Raw genomic sequence first — 18658 nt, forward strand, 5'->3', positions numbered from 1 at the left:
TTAAAGTACACTAGGTTTTGTTAAATACTGGTATACTGTATATACATTTAAAAAGTACTTACGTAAAAATATTTTTTCTCCCTCAAAAGTGCTATCAGAGCAAATCTACTTTAAGAATGTGGATTTTACACAATGCTGAATTTCAGATCCAGGCTGCTTTTTATTTCTGGGGAGGCCCAGTACAGCCCATGGAACCCAGACTGAAAACCCCATCTCTACAGCAAACCAAATCCATGAATCAGTTTTGAAGTGAAAAGAGAGCACACTAATTCTAACGCCATGTGATGTCTCCTGAAATGTAACACACGGGGCTATAGACAACTGAAAATCTGCATAGATTCTGAACAATTCTCAGTCAAGGTTTTTTTTTGGCATTTAAGACATTGAAAAAGAATTGAACTGCAGATCAGTTTTATTAATTGTCCTTCAGATGAGAAATGTAGTTCATGAGTAAGATTTCTTAAAATATAAGCTATAATTTTAAATCTATCCTATGTCTAATCATCACTTGACCAAGCTAGCATAGTTAGAAGTTAATTGTTAGAAGTGAATTGATCCCAGAATCTCATTCAGGTTGCTTGAAAGAAGCCAGGGTATCAGTTTCAACAACATGGGTGGAGAGCCTGACCCAGACTCTTACAACTCTAAAATGTTGTGATAATGTTTCACTCTCTTGTTTTCTGTATGGAGACAGGACACAGAATGTTACAGTACATGAAATAAAGAGCTTGTATATTTTGGACAAATAGGGACAGGAACTTTTTTTAAGTGAATGTGTTGATTGAAATTGTTAAAAAATAAGTCAAAAGGTAAAGAAAGACACAGTATATAGTATATGCTGTATGAACATTTCTCATACAACTCTGTGTTTTGGGCCTGAAAAAAATGTTATTTGTGATTTGGCGGATATTCAACAATAACAGACGCCCCTTCCCCCATATTAATCTGTTAAAATGAGGGTTTACTGTAATTAGTCACAAGAACTTCCAATTTGTTACTGTATATCACATTGTTATTTGAGTTTCTGAGTGGTGATTGGTTAGCATACTTAAAGACATGATGATCTGTCATGGTAGAGTTGAAGAGTGTGCACTGCCACTCCGCCACCTGACAAAGACGAAAAAGCAGGTAAAGGCCGAGAAAGAGAGAAACCAACTCAGACACACGGCACAATGATTTGAGGTATCGTCTCTTACTTGTCATTCACTGGATATTGATTTTTAATTAGCAGACCAATGTAATCTGGAAGGCAGCTAGGCTGACCACTATGCCATCAAAATGCAGACTAATAAAATCTGTAGGTGATGCAAGAATCAATATAACAAGTGGAGATGTTGTAGCAAAATGCATCATGAATATGCTTGAGCAGTACTTCTATGTGAGGTTTAAGGTTAGACGAAGCATGAACAAGCACTTAGTTTGATTAAAAAGAAGAGGAGGAGAGAGTGGGAGAGTGCACAGGTGGATCCAGGTTTTACTTTTAAATATTTATTCTTTCAGTGCACGCAATGACCGACCCTGTTGGGTTTCTCAGTTTTACCTTCGCGATTTTAAAATCTACACTTCACTCGTCAGTCAGCAGCTCAAACACTGCAGATGAAACTGGCAGTTTAAAAACGTATACTTAACAAAAGTCAAAGCACTGCCTACAGTGTGACTGATGAGATAAATATAAGTAGCTTTTGGGCCACCTGCAATGCAAACTAGCAATTCAAGACCTTACCCATTAACAGGCACTTTGATTAGTTCTCATTAACACAAGTATTATTGCTAAGCTCCATGAGCTCTGCCAGTGGGGCTCTTCATATTCCTCACTTCATGTTAATTTACAAATCATTCGCAGATGAGTTAAATACGCATGTACCTTTTAAGTGCTGTTATGTTGTTCTCATATGCAGTCGGCGGAGGGAGGGACTGTGTAGGTCTAAACCTTACTATTGCTCCTGTGAGTAGTGACTCATCACTCATTCGAGTAAAACTCAGAAAGAAACACAAACCAGGATAGAGGATTGTGTAGCGTGTGTAGCAGCAGCAATATAGTGAAATGAGTAGTGTCAGGGATTCAAAAAAAGCTGACGTGAGGAGGTAAATTACGAAATGTTCTTGGTATCGCAGCCTTTTACACAAACCTTGGTTTTAAAAACTGCATATGTAAAACTCCTAGTTTTTCAAAGAAATAGGTTTTAACATACTGAGAACAGACAGACCGCCACTCTAGTTCAGATGTGAATGTTGTAGTTTAGAAGAGTAAAGTAAATTTGCAAAAACAGGATTACATTTTTTTAACGTTTGATCCTAAAATAGTTTCATGAACTGATTTATTGATAAATATAAGCTTGGCGTCAAGGTGATGCAGTGACAAGCACTGCTGCCTCGCTGTGCTGAGGCCCTGGGTTCAATTCTGGACCTCTAGTCCTATCTGTGTGGGGTTTGTATGTTCTCCCTGTGTTCATGTGAGTTTTCAAGGGGTGCCCTGGTTTCCTCCTACAGTCCAAACATACAGAGCAGTTAAACTGGCTTCTGGGAAAACTGGCCCTGGTGTGAGCGGCAGTGTCTGTGTGTGTCCTGTGATGGACTGACATCTTGACCAGGCTCTGGCTCCACTATGACCCTGAATTAGAAGTGGTTGGAAAATAGATGGATGAATATAAGATCTGATGAAGATATATAGGGGCTGTGAAGTTCAGAGTAACAGCAGATTTCGGTGGGCTACTTTGTGCTTCTCACACTTGAGTACTGTTAAGAGATTTTTTTTTTTACTTCTGCTCAATGAGCTCAAGTAAGGTAACAGCACTTTTATTCAAGTAACACATTTGACTACTTTTTGCACACCTGGTTCCATACTCTCATAACCCTTTGCGTACTTTTTTGGAGAAAAATGCAGAAAAGGGATGTTTACTGGCCTGATGGCCTGAGCCATGTATAGTTGTCCTACCTGAACACAGCTGCTCCACCTTTGTGTAGTTGAGTTGCAGGGAGTCATTGACCCACGCCAGCATATCATGTCGGCTCAGGTTCTCGATGGTCACAGACGTCGAATACACATTCACTGCCATCCCCCAGCTGCAAGACAGCAGACACACTGTTGACTGACTACTGCACACTGAGTGAAAACATGACCTATAATCCTGACATACGAAACAATAGTCTGCTTGTCAGTGATGCATAATGAATGCACTGCATTCAAAGACCAATAGAAGCAAAATAACATGAACTAAATTTGTTTAGGGTTCTATAGATTTTGTTATAATAGTTTATAAAGGCACTGTCAATATAGTCATAGAGTAAGGACAGTCTGTAATTTTAAAACAGTTGTGTAAAAACTAATTCTGTAATATAATTCACTCCTGGAACTAGTATGGCTATTGACGAGCTATCAAATATACAAAAAATGAGAAGTCCATTTACGTAAAATGATCAATCTGAAAAGGTACATTTGCTCAAATTCAGGCTGAAAGAGAAAAAAAATGCACAGAATACACATTTTTCACAGTGTACTGACAGCTTCTTGCCACCAGGAGGAGCCATGCAGATGTAGGGAACACCAGTGGATGCTTCCAGAAATGAAAAGCAATGGTGCTGTAGCAGCACAGAATCCCAGTCTGGGTACGACCTGAGTGTTTTGTTTGCGTGTGTGTAAATCGGCACTGCTTGTGTAAAAAGGATCCTGTGGCGCTTTGAAAAATGGTTACCCTCCCATGGATCCAACTGTCTTGCAGGCTAAAACGTGCAGCCTGTGGAGCTGTGCTGCTGATCTCAGCACTGCTGGGGCTCCTGCGCTATGAGAGGGAAGAGCTGCTGTCCACTACAACGCATTTACAATCTAACTTTGAACAGACACCAGTTGTGGGAGAAAAGAGGGCCTCCTGAATGACGTAAAAGGCAATCCAAGAAAATGTTGGCTGATGAAATCATTCACAAAGAAATGTTTGCACATCAGGGGTATGTTTTAATAAGTGATGCTGAGCCTGCTAACCAAAATCCAGCAGCAGTAAATCCGCATTACACCTTAGTTCAGCCACCAGTGTCCTGTTAATTAGAGATTACATTAGGGAACTAGAACAGTCTAGGCAGCTCTACACAAGTCTACTAATTGTAACAGACAAAAGTCAAAACTAATAGTGGACAATAACTTTCACTGAGGACATATCTTCAAGAATCTTTAAATCTTTTTAATTTTAGAATTTCAAATCATGAAATCCAAAAACCACAATAAAACTGTCGTCATGATACAGTGATATACTGTATAGACAGTACACTCTGATTATGATCACACTATGATTTTCTGTGTACTGTTCTGTTCTAGTTTGTTCTTGTGCGTCTGGACTGTGAGTAACTCTTGTATTGTATTGTATGTATTGTACTATTATTATATAATTCGTTACATTGTGGCTGTGTTGTGTGTGTTAAGCTGCTGTTGCACTGCAATTTCCCTCACGGGATCAATAAAGTATCTATCTATCTATCTTCTATCTATCTATCACTCACAAATATCCACAAATATACCGAGTCACAATGTTAAATGCATTTAGAAGAATTTTCCTACATGAAGATGTGTACCTGCAACACGGACAATATCATATGCTTGACCAGTTCTTGTGAAATATATGGCTTGTAAAATATTGCAAATGTAACTTTTTTTAGAAAACAATTAACAATTGAAAAAGTTAAGAGAGTGCTTGAATAGTTATTAATAATTACCAATATGTGACGGCTATGCTAAGGTCACATTATGTCCTCAGAAGCGACATCGAGTTTAGCTTTGCTCAAAACCAACCCAAAAAAGAAAGGTACACACACAACCCAGAGTCTTTATGCCACAGACATACTGCATAGGTATTTCTTTGAGCAACACAATCAAATTCAAACAAGTGATTCTGGCTTTAGGAAGAGCCAGAGAGGAATATGAAGAGTGTTGATGACATTCAAATCCTAAAGTGGATTGCAAAAAGAAATTATTAGAGCAAAGACCAAATGATGGCAACAGATATAGACTGAGATACAGAAGGTGCAGGTTGGTGACAGGGGACAGAGACAGCACTGTTGTGGGAAAGGACAAACGAGCCACAGTGGATTCTTTTATGTTTCTCTGAAAATCGATTAAGGACTCTGCTAAAGCACTGGAGCTGCTTGGGAAAGGATGTGTTTGTTTTCCCTCTGTTGGTCAAGGCTTTCAACTCAACCCTTAAAAAGAAGTTCAGCACAAACAATGTCTCATGCTGGTATAAAGAGCTAGATTCCCTTAGTTTTAGAACACCATATTTATATTGGGAATTACTATACAATTTGGCTACATAACTTTCAATGAACTTCAACTACAGTGAACTTAAAATTCACATAATCTCTGCTCTTAAGTGTGTATGGAACACAAAAGAACATATTTTCTGTGGCGTGCACTTTGTCTTATGCCTGTGACACATGTGATCCAAACTGTCACTGAAATAACCTGGTAGATGATTAATACATTTGTATGTGTTCTGACTACGGCCAAAGATTGCAAATGTATTTTAAAAATTCACAAAACAGATGCTAAAACAAACAGTATACAGAGTCTGCCTGAAAAAAAGCAAACATTTCCTCTTCTTTGAGAGGACTCAGCCGATTTCACAAAAAATAGCAGACCAGCATTTGACTGCATAGCTAGGACAAGAGAACTGAAGTCACACCTACAATCACAGAAAAGAATATGCACCAACAGATATTTTGTCAATAACTTCAAAATACGGGAATCTGACTACTATCTGTGACTATTTTTTACATTAAAAGGGAATGCAAAGAGAGAAAAACTCAAAAGCAAGTCTTGACCAATCATATTTCTTCTTCACTGAAACACAAAAAGATGTATTACTTTTCATTTCAGGAATGTAGTTTTTACTGCTCAAAATTAAAACAGAACTATGGAAGAGCAGGATGAAAACATCATGGCAGGCACATAGATAAAGCCAAATCCAGAGAGGAGACTTTACCCTCAGTGTACTGGTGAAATGGGTGAGTACTGGTAAACTGATAAAAGCACTGGCACAACGCCCACCTCTTCCAAACATACAGTAATCATCGATGTGACCCACCTTGCTCTACAATATCGTCACAATAACCTCCTTTCACATCTCAGGCTCAGGGGGATACTAAAGTCACAAACCGTTAAATAGCCACGAAATGTGAACACAAAACAATTAGGCTATGCACCAAGGGATTTTCACAGAACATCCCTCTCACATCTACAGCGTCTTCAGAAAGTATTCACCGACCCTGAGCAACTGCAAATATTAGGGCAAAATATTACAAAATATACTGAACATTTGTGTCATTTGGACGCTGCTGGAATCCCAGACCCTGGTGGCTAAGGCTTGCTTAGTCAAAGTCTGGGTCCGGGTACTCACACTTACTGTAAACACTTGTTAATAATAATCTGTGTATTTGGTGTGCAGTTCACTAGTCTTGTAAATAAATAGATATTCTAAGTTATCACCTGTTCGTCTGCTCTGAAATCACACTCTGCCAGGAATAATAATAATAATAAACTTTATTTTATATAGCGCCTTTAAAGGTGGCTTCTCAAAGCGCTTTACAGGATGACAATAACAATGAATAAGAAGAATACAACAATAAATAAGAAGAATACACAAGATAAGAATATATGGTTTGTGTATACAATATATAAGAATACACAAGATAAGAATAAAGCCCTGTGATCACATTTGACTTTTCCTAAGTAGACAAGTAATTTTACATGATGAATTTGTCTGTGAAGCTAGCTGAAGTCAGGACCTGATTTCTAATTGTAATGCTAGCTTGATTAATTTATTTACACCGCTTATTTATTACAATTGGCATATACAGTAAGACAATTGCAAATGACTATCCCAGATGATTTGGCAATTTGCAATGCTATTAATTGCTAGATGTGAACAAGATCCTCTAGAAGTCAGAATGTAATTTACCGTTACTGTAATTGAGTATGTTGTGTCACCTGGTGTTTTGAGAGAGTAAAGTGCTTACTTTTTAACCTTTTTAACCTAACATTTAACCTTATGGAATTGTATGTGAATTGCTAAGAATAGGGGAAAAATACTTAAAAAAAAACTAATATAATGCTTGTTTTATCATGATTATTACAACAACAATCTTTTATTATTTTGCAGAATTTCACTCTAGTTTTACTGGTGCTGAAGAATTTGACAGAGGACAGAGGTGCCAAAAAGTACAAGGAGATAAGGAAATGGAGGTAGAATTGGAATGAATGGAATCAAGGGTGAATCCAATTGTGATTTGTAACCATTATCTTTGTGACAAGGACAAGTTGTTTAATATTGTTTTGGAGTTTATATAATGTACATTCTAAAGTTAAAAAGGTGAAGAGGTTCAGTTCAGCAAAACTATTATCTGGCAACTTATCCTCTCTCTCAGGTGTGTGACGATGTCTTTCTGTCTATACTGTGTCTCTATGACCTACTCTTAAATTCTTCTCTCAAATTTTATTAATGATAATATTTCCTTGTACTCTACAAAGTGTGTTTCATCCCAAATGATCTCACAGTTCTTAAAAGACTGCAGGTGATATGTAAGACACAAAAGATAAACAGAAACCATTTATTTGTCAATGAAGTCTTTTTTGTTCTCCTTACTGTATATCTATCATATGCCAAAAAGATCAAGAACTTTTAAAATTATTTTCATTCGATTTAGCAATGGATGATAGCTCTATAGCTTTCTCAGTTTTCGTATTAATTTAATCTTTTAGTACACCTGCTCAATTTACATGTTATTCATGAAACTACATGAGTAGTTGCATGAGTTAATAGCATCACTCCTTGTTGACACTGTCACACAGATCATACATTAGATCATTACTTTTTCTGGCACGTATTTTACCTAAGCTTCAAAAAACAACAACAACAACAACAAGTACATTTATACCGAGCTTTATTAAAATGTTTTCAGTTTCTTCAGTAACTCACAAAGCATATATTTTTGGTAAAATCCTTAACAAAGCCTTCAACAGATTGCATTAAAATAACGCAATACTTTGGCCTAGAATAAAGTAATTTTGCAGAGGGGCATGCAACTCACATAAATGTCTCCTCATTAATTAAATTGAGCTTACTGTAGCTCCTCTTGTCACCATGAATCAAGTGTCCACTGAGGAAGCATGAATATCGATAATCAAGCAGGTAGAAACAACATAATTCTACTTTGATTCAGTCCGATAGCAAGCGGCGCATGGCCAGCAGTGTCAGCTGTTTCTTCAATCTGCCCTGTGTCAAAATGAGATGCGATCCTCTCTTTCTTGATTTCAGTACAAGAAAGGACATAAGCGAAATCCAGACATTCTGCATGTTTTCTTAATATCCTACCAAGGGCTGCTTCTTTATTGTGAGCTGTAGTAAAGTAAATTGTCGCAGCAAGTCAGCTCCCTGTAGTTTTCTTGGTCACAGAGTCCTCATTTTCACTTGGACTATTGGATATGTTATTTGTTCCATATCCACATTTGTTGATGTATACACAGCCTCAATGAGCCACCGCCTGTACTTTTTTACATGCTTATATTTTTTTTATTTCTTGAACCAAGTTATATGGTGGCACAGCGGTTAGCATTGTTGCCCTGCAGTGCTAGATCCCAGGTTCAATTCCTGACCTACAGTGCTATCTGTGTGGAGTTTGCATGTCCTCCTGGTGTTCACATGGGTTTCCTCCGAGTGCTCTGGTTTCCTCTCACAGCCCAAAGACATACTGGTAGACTAATTGGCTCCTGTATAAAATGGTGCTGACGTGAGTGTGTGTGTCCCACCCAGCGTTTACAACACCTTGTGCGTCTTGCTTTTCAGGATAGGCTCCAGCTCCCCTGAGACCCTGAACTAGAAGAAGCAGTTTAAAAATGGCAAGATATTACTTGAGCTCATGCACCATCATCAAACACACATCTTACATGAATAAATTCATCACTGATGTGGTCTTTTGACTTGCGGTGCTGTACCACATCCAGTTTTTTTAAAAGGACCAAAGCCCTATTTTGCCCATATTTTATGACCGAATGAACAGGTAACAGGTTTATTCCATGCTGAAAAGGAAAGAAAGGCAACACAACGTTTCGGCTGTGGAGCCTTCTTCGGATTTGGTATAGGTATTTGCTCCTTCTTCACACGTGAAGAAGCCTCCACAGCAGAAACGTTGTGCTCCCTTTCTTTCCTTTTCAGCATGGAACAAACCCGTTACCAGTTCCTTTGCAGCCTACGCATGCTGATGCATATAGGTATAGATACCTATATATACATATATTTAAATGTAAATTTAACGCCAGTTTCCAAGTTATGATTTTCCCCTTTCCGGCCCCACTACCCTCATTTGCATTTACCCTGACACACTGTTTCTTCAGGTGGTGTGTTCAAGGCTTCACAGAAATAACCTTTCATTTCCTACAAACACAAATAGAGTCTAACAAGTTCATATGTTCTGCCATTTGCTTTAAGGTCTTAAGAGAACACTACTTACAAATCAGGCAAGGCTACATTTTCATCTAGTGCACATTAAAACCACATACATGAGGGAAAAGAAGCCTTTCAGTTTCCTGAGGTTCAACGAGGAGCGAGCTCAGGCCACTATCCACGGCTCAGCACCAGTCTTAGAGATATCATTAGCACAGCGCCCACAGCATGACAAAACCATGCTGAACTTGCACTCGGCATGAAGACATCACCTTGTAATATAGCCTGAACAGCTGCCACAAATTAACACCACACCACACAGCTAGCAGCCATATCACTCTGCAACTCACAACTGCCAGCCCACTGCAGCTAAGCAGTTGTGAGCCTGGTCAGTACCTGGATGGGAGACCTCCTGGGGAAAACTAAGGTTGCTGCTGGAAGAGGTGTTAGTGGGGCCAGCAGGGGGCGCTCACTCTGTGGTCTGTGTGGTGTCCTAATGCCCCAGTATAGTGATGGGGACACTATACTGTAAATGGGTGCCGTCTTTCGGATGAGGTGTAAAATTAAAAATCCCAGCGTGTTTCTCGAAAAGAGTAGGGGTGTAACCCCAGTGTCCTGGCCAAATTTCCCATTGGCCCTTACCAATCATGGCCTCCTAATAATCCCCATCATTACTTCATTACTCTGCTCTCCTCCCCATTAATAGCTGATGTGTGGTGAGCGTTCTGGCGCACTATGGCTGCTGTCACATCATCCAGGTGGGGCTGCACATTGGTGGTGGTGGAGGGGAGTCCCCTTTACCTGTAAAGCGCTTTGAGTGGACTGTCCAGAAAAGCGCTATATAAGTGTAAGCAATTATTATTATTACTTACAAAACCAAAAAAAATGTTTTAGGCCAAGACAGAGCAGAAACTGTTTAAAGTCTAGGTACTTTATTTTGTCAAAGTGTATAAGTTCATTTAATTGAATAGGCTTAAAGTATCAAGTAATGTTAATGGGAAAAAATAGACAAGCTTTTTTTACATATAGATGTTTTGTATCATGTGGATGTCTCTAGTTCTCACTGAAGTTCCTGAGAAAGCACAGCTCTCAATAGAGCCCAGTAAATAGGAACTATAGGATCAAGGTGCTAATTGATAACAGTTGTCTACAAAGATCTCCAATGCCAAAGACGTAATCAGTTGCACACCTGCAAGATATTTGCAGACATTTATTCCAAATCTGCACAGTACACTTCTCACATTTGATTTTTTTTGTTAAACTTTTTTCATCTGGGTCCAAAGGTTGAAATTGCTGTTCTCTCTTAAAAAAGAGAACTATGATTGGATGCACATGTTCATGCTGTACTGTGTGCAGCAGTGCCGCATAAGACTCTTACAATTCATTTTAATTTTTATTTTCATTGCTGACCATTGTGTTTCCGAATTTAAAACTAGTTTCTTAATAACGTAATCCATTTCATCTGTTAGAGAGAGCCTACAGTGAGATTTGTAGTGAGATTCAATTTCCATGTCTAAGGCTCTGAAACAAGGACTCAGTAGCCACTTTTTAAGCCACAGTCTTAAAAATTGCCAGCTGTATTTCCCTCTGTATGCAGATTCTTGTGTTGGAATTTGGAAGACTGATTTCTGTTTCCATTCCAGTCCTAGGACAACAAATAAAACTATTTATCACCAGTCTTCCTTGTAGTGATTGAGCCCTTTCATTTGTTGTTTTACAAACGTCTGTACCACTGATCTGATATTTCAGATCTGTATTTACTTCCTTATGGAATCACCAATTAGGCCTTTCTATAGGGGAGGGAATCACCAATCACCTTCACAGCCCTGTGTACCAGCTCAGGAAGAATGAAGCCTGAGACAAACATCTGTCTTACTGTACAAACGTGCCAGGTCTTCCTCCATTTATTCATTCTGTAAGTCCATCCCACAGTGCTGGCAAGAAAGCTAGCTAAGCTTTGGACAGAGGACAGATGCAGCTCTTACATTAACACCTTAACTTCAGAAGTGACTGACAGACTACAAGGGACGACCGTGCCCGATACACCAAAACCCCAGTTCACTCAACCCTGCTGATTCTTGGCCAATTACACACCCTTGCTTTGGGGTCAAAAAGGAGTCACGACAAGGATCAACAATGTCAGGATTACAGTGTCAATCTGTGCTCTGACTGGTTGAACTACGTGGAACCCGGATTTCAGACTATGTTTTTGTTTATTAGACATTCATGATCTTGAATGTTGTCAAAAACAGATGTGCTGTGAAGATTAAACGTCCATCTGCAGCTCTGAGGCAGGAGAGCTAGCCTGGCGTTAATCCCTCTGAATCTGATTTCCAGAAGCTGAAGGAAACAAGGCTCAGCAGGGCTCCGGTAGCTGCTGCAGAGTTGCTGTCCCACTGCCAGCACCACTGCGACACTGCTGAAGAGCTCTGAGACACTGAAGCACTCCTCACCAGCGGGCATTTGCCAGCTCAAACAACATGGGCTTGGTAGAGGATTTTAGGGTCCTAACTGTAAAGCAATTTGAAAGGTCAGGGTCTTAGAGCACTCAGTATATCCACAACTGTGATACAAAATATACTCAAATACAATATAATTGTCATTTTTCACATTGTGTATGTCATTATCTTTAAATCAAATGTCATAAATCATAATGTATCACTAATTGCACTTCCGATGCAACTAGAATGTATAAAAGCATGGAGTCTATATAATATTTTGTTCTTCTTATGTTTAAAATTATTTCTAGCATATTCTACATCAAACATAATGCATGCAAAAGTAGCTAGAAATATACAGTCTGAGACAGACATGTGACCTGGGTGGCATGGTAGATATCAATGCCAGCTATGTGTGTCTGTGTGTGGAGTTTCCATATTTTCCTCCTGTATGTGTCGGTCTTCTATTTCCTCCCAGAATCCACAGACATGCAGAGTTGTTGCTCCTTTAAATTGTGTCTAGCCTTGAAGAACAGGTGTAGCACTCCCTCCTCACATAAACCGCAGTCTGAGGTAGCTGTTTTACAGACAGTGACCTCATTTGGACATGATAAATGAAGGATGGAAAATACATTATAAGCAGAGATCTTCTTAGGGGGTTTTAGATTAAGCACCATAGTTTACTTAACTGCTAGTAAATTGCAGCTATGAAATACCTGCTTACTGATATTGGATACATAGTGGTTCACAAAGTGATACAAACTGAAATAACTGAAATAAAAGTCACATCAGCAGTCCTGACTGGTACTGAGCAGGCTCAAAGCCAGGGAGCTCTGGCGCTGTCAGATTCAAGACCCACTGACATAACCATTTCTGCACATTTCAGCTTCTCCTGTCTGAGTTCTTGCAAGCATTAGACACTCTTCCTCGCCAGCACACCTGGATATTGAAACAGGAACACGTCCCAAAGCAAAGCAGTGTTGCAGCAGTGCAGCAGACAGAGCAATGGAAGTCAGAAGCAATTTCGACAATGTTGCATAAGGGTTGCTTTGTTCTTGACTAAACCAAAGTAGTATAATTACAAATTAATGCAAAATAAACAAAGTAACAGACAATAGTATCCCAGTTATTTGAGGAAAAAATGTTAAAATATTGTTTCACAAATAATGCTAAGACTTTAAAAAATGCAGATTGAAATTTTCCATTAAAGTACAAATTTAATTACTGCATTAAAGTCTGAGTTGCCAACTCTCCTCTGAATAAGGACAGAAGTTTGCACACCCTACTTTACTTATCTGTGGAAACATTTTAAGCAAAGATAGATGGTAGAAAAATAAAATAAAACTTCATTGAATAGTAGTGCAAATATGACTATTTTTGCAAACATACCAAGCTCAAGAAAATAAGCTTTTTTTACATATATAAAATAACAAAAAACATTTCTTTGACACAATATAAATACATACAGTAGGTGCAGAAATTACTGTGGTAAATGCTTTTTGCAAAAACATCCGGGATGTCCAAAAACTGTATGCCCTCCCTTTTATAGTTAGATCAAAACATCTCTTTTGGGGGTGAAACAATTTAGCTTAAAAATACGTTCTGTCATGAATTAGTCTACTTCTTATGACAATCAAGAATAGATAATTAGTTAAAACGGTGACTTCATTATTTCTTTAAATACGTCTGAGTTTTAATAACGCTATTTTTTTTCATGTGTTTTACAATAAGACTAAAGCAAGGCATAAAAGGGAGCTCTCCTCTCTCCTTCCACTAGAGTCCGTGGCGTTTCGAACCTCCTGTCCTCCAGCCCCCGCCTACCTGTAAGCCCGCTCCTCCCGGACGGCGTGCTTTCGGAAAGGAACGAACCTGCCGCTTTCGTCGGGGCTGCGGCTCCCGCTGGGCGACAGGAGGGGGGATCTCGTGGGAGCTGGAGTCATGTCGCTTTTCGGGGTACGAAACGCTGGTGCAGTAACGTTCCTCGGGGGATGACACAAGCAGCTCCCCCAGATCTCACCGACTAGATGCGAGCCCCCGGCTGCCCTGAGAAAGCTGCAGCTGCAGCACAGTGGCTCGCAGACGGACTGCGCTGCCACTGGGTTTTGAGGTGTGCTGAGTGAACTGGAGAAGGAGGAGGTGCCTCCATCTCCGAGTAATCACTCTGGGGAGCACGTATTAAACGCCAGCTTCTAACCCGCCCGCATCGTAACATATTTGTATAAAAAACTAAAATCTTATTTTCAACGAGAAATTTAGTTAACTTGTCAGTCTGAGCTCTTAGGCATCCTTAGATAATGACTGTTATAATAATATCTACTAATTTAAAAAATGTCGGTAGATACCGATAACACCTGAATACAAAAATAATCTGTCTGCGTATAGTTTGTAAAACAATACTAGTTTACAGTACTTATTACACTGGATTGTGAATGTGTTAACACCTGTTACCGCCTAAAACAGTACATTACAACCTGCATATCATAAACTAAACCTTAAAAACTGAGGCAAACTACCCACACGTGACGTTAATATTTATTTATGAATCTTCATATCTTTAAGCTAAAGTAAGATGTTTTTTTACTGTCTACGCAGCTACAGCAGGTGCATTTTTCCGTGCAGAAGGAAATGATCCCTCTGTTTCTGCAGTAATTTTCCACAGTTCCACCCTTCAAGTGTCAGACACGTCTCTGAAACCTATAGGTGTTGCTCACTTTAAAATACTTTCTAATTTAAGTATGCAGCTCTAAAAATTATCACAACCCGTCTGTGTAGGTTTTGAAAGGAATATTTTTAAAAATAAAAAGCTAGAGAAAAAAAAACAGAGACTGTTAATCATGATGGCTTCACTCTGTGACACCTTAATGAGAGCATTTTTATTACATAAGTCAAATTTTGCTTTCAGCTTTACTCCAGTCTAGCAGCTCTCAGTGTTTAACATTGGCACAGTTTCAGAGTTTCCTACACAGACACGGGTACTTGTGGCCAGCATTTTAAACAACTCATATCTTCCAATTTTTCAATTAGTTCCTCTCTGGGTAATTTAAAGAGATCTCTGGAGCGAATGTGTGCATGCATTACCATGATGAAAAAGGTCACATTCAAAATAACCTTTTTTTATTCTCTGCAAAAGAATAAATATACAACATTCAGTGACAATCCTGTTATTGTCATTCATAAATAGTTGCTTTCTCCTTTTGCAAGCTATCTGCTTCTGGTACAGATCAAGTTATTTACAACTAACAAAACATAGGGATTGACTGTAACCAAAATCCCCTGAAACAAGCTATCCGGCCATGTTGTTGATGCTGAAACTCTGGCTTCTTTCAAGAAATGACTGGACAAATTCCTTGGATCAATTAGTCACTAATTACCAAGTGAGATGGACAAGCCAAATGGCCTCTTTTCATTTTTATGTTCTCACGAAACCAGAAAATTCATGTTTTCCAATAGCATGTCCAACATAATAGAAAACAGCAATATTGTAACATTTGTACTGTATATATAGTTAAGCAACCAACATTTATTTTTTGCTTGTAAAAATCATTAAATTCATCCTTATTTTTGATGGGATGAATGGACTGACTGCCTCTGATGGATTGATTCTATACTTCTCAATTGAATGTGACAGCACTACGATTGTGATAGAGGGAATACTATTCTGTTTTACAAAGAGAAAAACTGTTAAAAATATGTAAAAAATAAGAAAAAAACTATAATATAGGAAATATATAATCCTGTACCAGATAAAATCAGCTGTCATAATTATATTTACATGAGATTTTATGAAAATGTGATTACAATACCCTTCATTTAGTTCTTCGCACCTTCAGAATCATATTATCCACAAAACATTTTCTTTTAAAGTTTATTTTAAAACATACGTATTAGAGACTGTGTCAGCAAGCTAGAAAAGTAATCACTTCTATTACTTGATATGAGCAGGAAAATAATCCTCCCAGATTAAATGGAATCGTTCCAGCAACACAAAAAAACCCCAGCAAATCATGCATCTGTTCTATAACCTTAAGCCATGTCAATGTCATGCTGTCCCTGAGATTAGATTTGACTCTTCCCTGTAACAATCACTGCTCCTGTAAGCCCAGTTTCTGCATAAAAAGTCAAATACCTAATTTGGATTACAAATACTATATCCTAAATCCTAAATAGTTTTTTTTTTTGTTTACAGTCCCAGATTTACAAAGATAAGAAAAAGAGTTTTATGGACATGCAATTCGATATCAACAATGACGGATGAAGACTGTTCTGCATGACTTACCATGACATTAAATTCGACCTCACAAAACATAAAAGTAACAAACATGATCAATCAATAAATTAATAGATATATATATAGTATGTACATTACAAATTATTACTAGAATTTGTTCTCTAGTGAATTTTTTTGACCATCTTCTTTCAATTCTTATATCTTCAGCAGAAGTCCAAAGAATCTTGTTCTACATTTCGCCACTTAATTAACCATCAGGATTTGTATCACAATATCAACGTATTTCTAAATCTTGGGTAGATACTTTAACACATGAAAACTTCAAAAGGTATTTTTTCTGTCTGCGTATAGGTTAGAAGAAAATAATAGTTGTACAATAATATTAGGGAGCTGAGTCAGCATGTGTAGACTGACACAAGGTGCGGATAAAGGTTAATTTCCCACTGAAAAGTAAAAAGAAGAAACACACAGTCTGCCATTTGAACCCTCTTCATTTGTGAGCATAATTGTTGTTCACGTTCGCCTATTTGTCAATCAAAGCCCTCACGTTGTTTTAAATATCACGGAGGGAAATGCTATAATGCCATAATGTTTGACATTGGCACTTCCAATGCCCCTGAATATAAATATTGAAATTTCACACCTATGAATGATTTTATTAAAAAAGTACTTTTCTAACAGCTGCATACAGCTCATGTTTGAGTGCCTTGCAAAAGTATTCACCCCCTTCCAATAATGTCTCATGGCAAATGATGTACTGTATACACAGACTTTCTGTGCATATTGTTAATGAAAATGTGAACATAAATGCTCAAATAGAAAACATTTATGGGTAAAAGAGGTTAAATGTCAGAGACGCCAATGAAAAATCAAAAATGACAATATGCTGATTGCAAAATATTCTCCTGCGTGAGTCAACACTTGGCTGAAACCACCTTTGACAGAATTCACAGCTGCAAGTCTTTTTTTGGATATGTCAGTTAAGTTGATTGGGAATCGCCGATTGGCAGGAATTTTCCATTTCTGCCACAGATTTTCAATTGGATTTACATAAAAACTTTGACTGGGCCATTAAATTTCTCTTTGTTTTACTCCAGTGTAGCTGTGACCTTGAGCTTTGGGTCATTGTCCTGCTGAAAGATTAATTTTTGTCCCAGTTTTCTTTAGCAGACTGAATCAGATTTTCCTCGATTCACCTATGTTTTCCTCCATACACTTTCCCCTCAATCTTGACAAGCTTCCCAGTTCCTGCATCCTCATAACATAATGCTACCATCACCATGCTTGACAGTAAGGATTATGTTTACTGAATAATGTGTTGTGTTGGGTTTGCATCAAACCTAGAGTAATTGTATAAAGACATACTTTTGTATGTCTTTTTTTAGTGCAAAAAGTTCCAATTTGGTCTTTTCTGACCACTTTTCTGACCAAACTTTTGCCACATGTTTGCAGTATCAAATAATGTGCTGCAAATTCCAAGTGGGATATGAAAAGGCTATTTTCGAAACATACTGGCCAGTTTTGTGGAGTGACTGAGATTCTGCTGACTCATGGACATTTTCTCCAATCTCATGAAGCTCCTTGGTCTTCATGTTTCAGTCTACCCTTATAATTTACATCCCGATTGAGGGATCTTACAAAGATAGATTTATTTTTTTTAAAGTCACATGAACCACTGTTATTGCACACAGACAGAGGTCACTCAACAAGTGTGTGACTTGTTAAAAGTAATTTTATGTACTGGAACAAATTTAGGTTTGACATGGCAAAGAGGGTGAATATTTATACAATCTACATATTTTAGTTTTTGTTTCTCTTTGCAGTTTGTGATGACATTTAATTTTTTTCACCCACAAAAGTGTTCAGTCTGAGTATTCAAGTCTTCATTAATTATAAAAGTGTGTATACATCATTTGTAATGTAATTGGAAGGGAGTGAATATTTTTGCAAGGCACTGTATAAAAGTTATAGGACACTTATTTTCTTATTTGTTTTAGTACAAACTATCTTCTATTAACCTTCCAATCCCACTCTCAGTTAAACGCCAGTCTCGATTCTTATACTGTACTGTATATTCTTGTCATGATTATGGACACACAGAAACGTGCAAGTTGTGTGGTTATTTTCCACTAGAGACATAGACTTCTAGTGATTGTTCACTAGATATGCAGAGCATAGCTAGATATTAACCTAGGCCTTCAAGGAGTAAAGGTCAAGTGAATTAATTTTCTGCTTCAGAAATTTTTCTTAATGCCCTGATTCCACTGAGGTATGCTGTATTCTTATTACCTACAGCAAGAAGAAAATGCTTTCGGTGGACCTGAACACCTTGATTCATGAGAAGAAGGTTGATCTAGCAATTAATACACAGAACATCATTTTCATTGATGGCGATCATCTTGGTTCTCAGTATGGTCTTTCAATTGTTTCAAACTAAAGTTCTACATTTTATACACTTCTTTAGCACAGCTGTTAGTCTTTTGTACCAACCATACTCAGCTTTTCAGTATGGTATTGTGGCTCAATATAATCTATTAACATATGCAAGCTAATTTCTTTATGCATTGTAA

The 18658-nt window shown here is 38.0% G+C and overlaps 1 protein-coding gene across 2 annotated transcripts in view; it reads right to left on the minus strand.

Annotated features, from left to right (window-relative positions):
- Positions 1-18658, minus strand: part of mapre3b (microtubule-associated protein, RP/EB family, member 3b) — a 94344-nt gene that overhangs the window by 11225 nt on the left and 64461 nt on the right. For both annotated transcript variants that reach the window (XM_088927584.1, XM_088927592.1), the window contains exon 3: positions 2936-3063. In XM_088927584.1, the coding sequence (XP_088783710.1) occupies positions 2936-3056 (121 nt within the window). In that variant the 5' untranslated portion in view covers positions 3057-3063. The remainder of the gene's footprint in view (positions 1-2935; positions 3064-18658) is intronic.

The sequence above is a fragment of the Atractosteus spatula genome, chromosome 2, assembly GCF_055471065.1.
Source record: "Atractosteus spatula isolate fAtrSpa1 chromosome 2, fAtrSpa1.hap1, whole genome shotgun sequence".
Taxonomy (NCBI): domain Eukaryota; kingdom Metazoa; phylum Chordata; class Actinopteri; order Semionotiformes; family Lepisosteidae; genus Atractosteus; species Atractosteus spatula.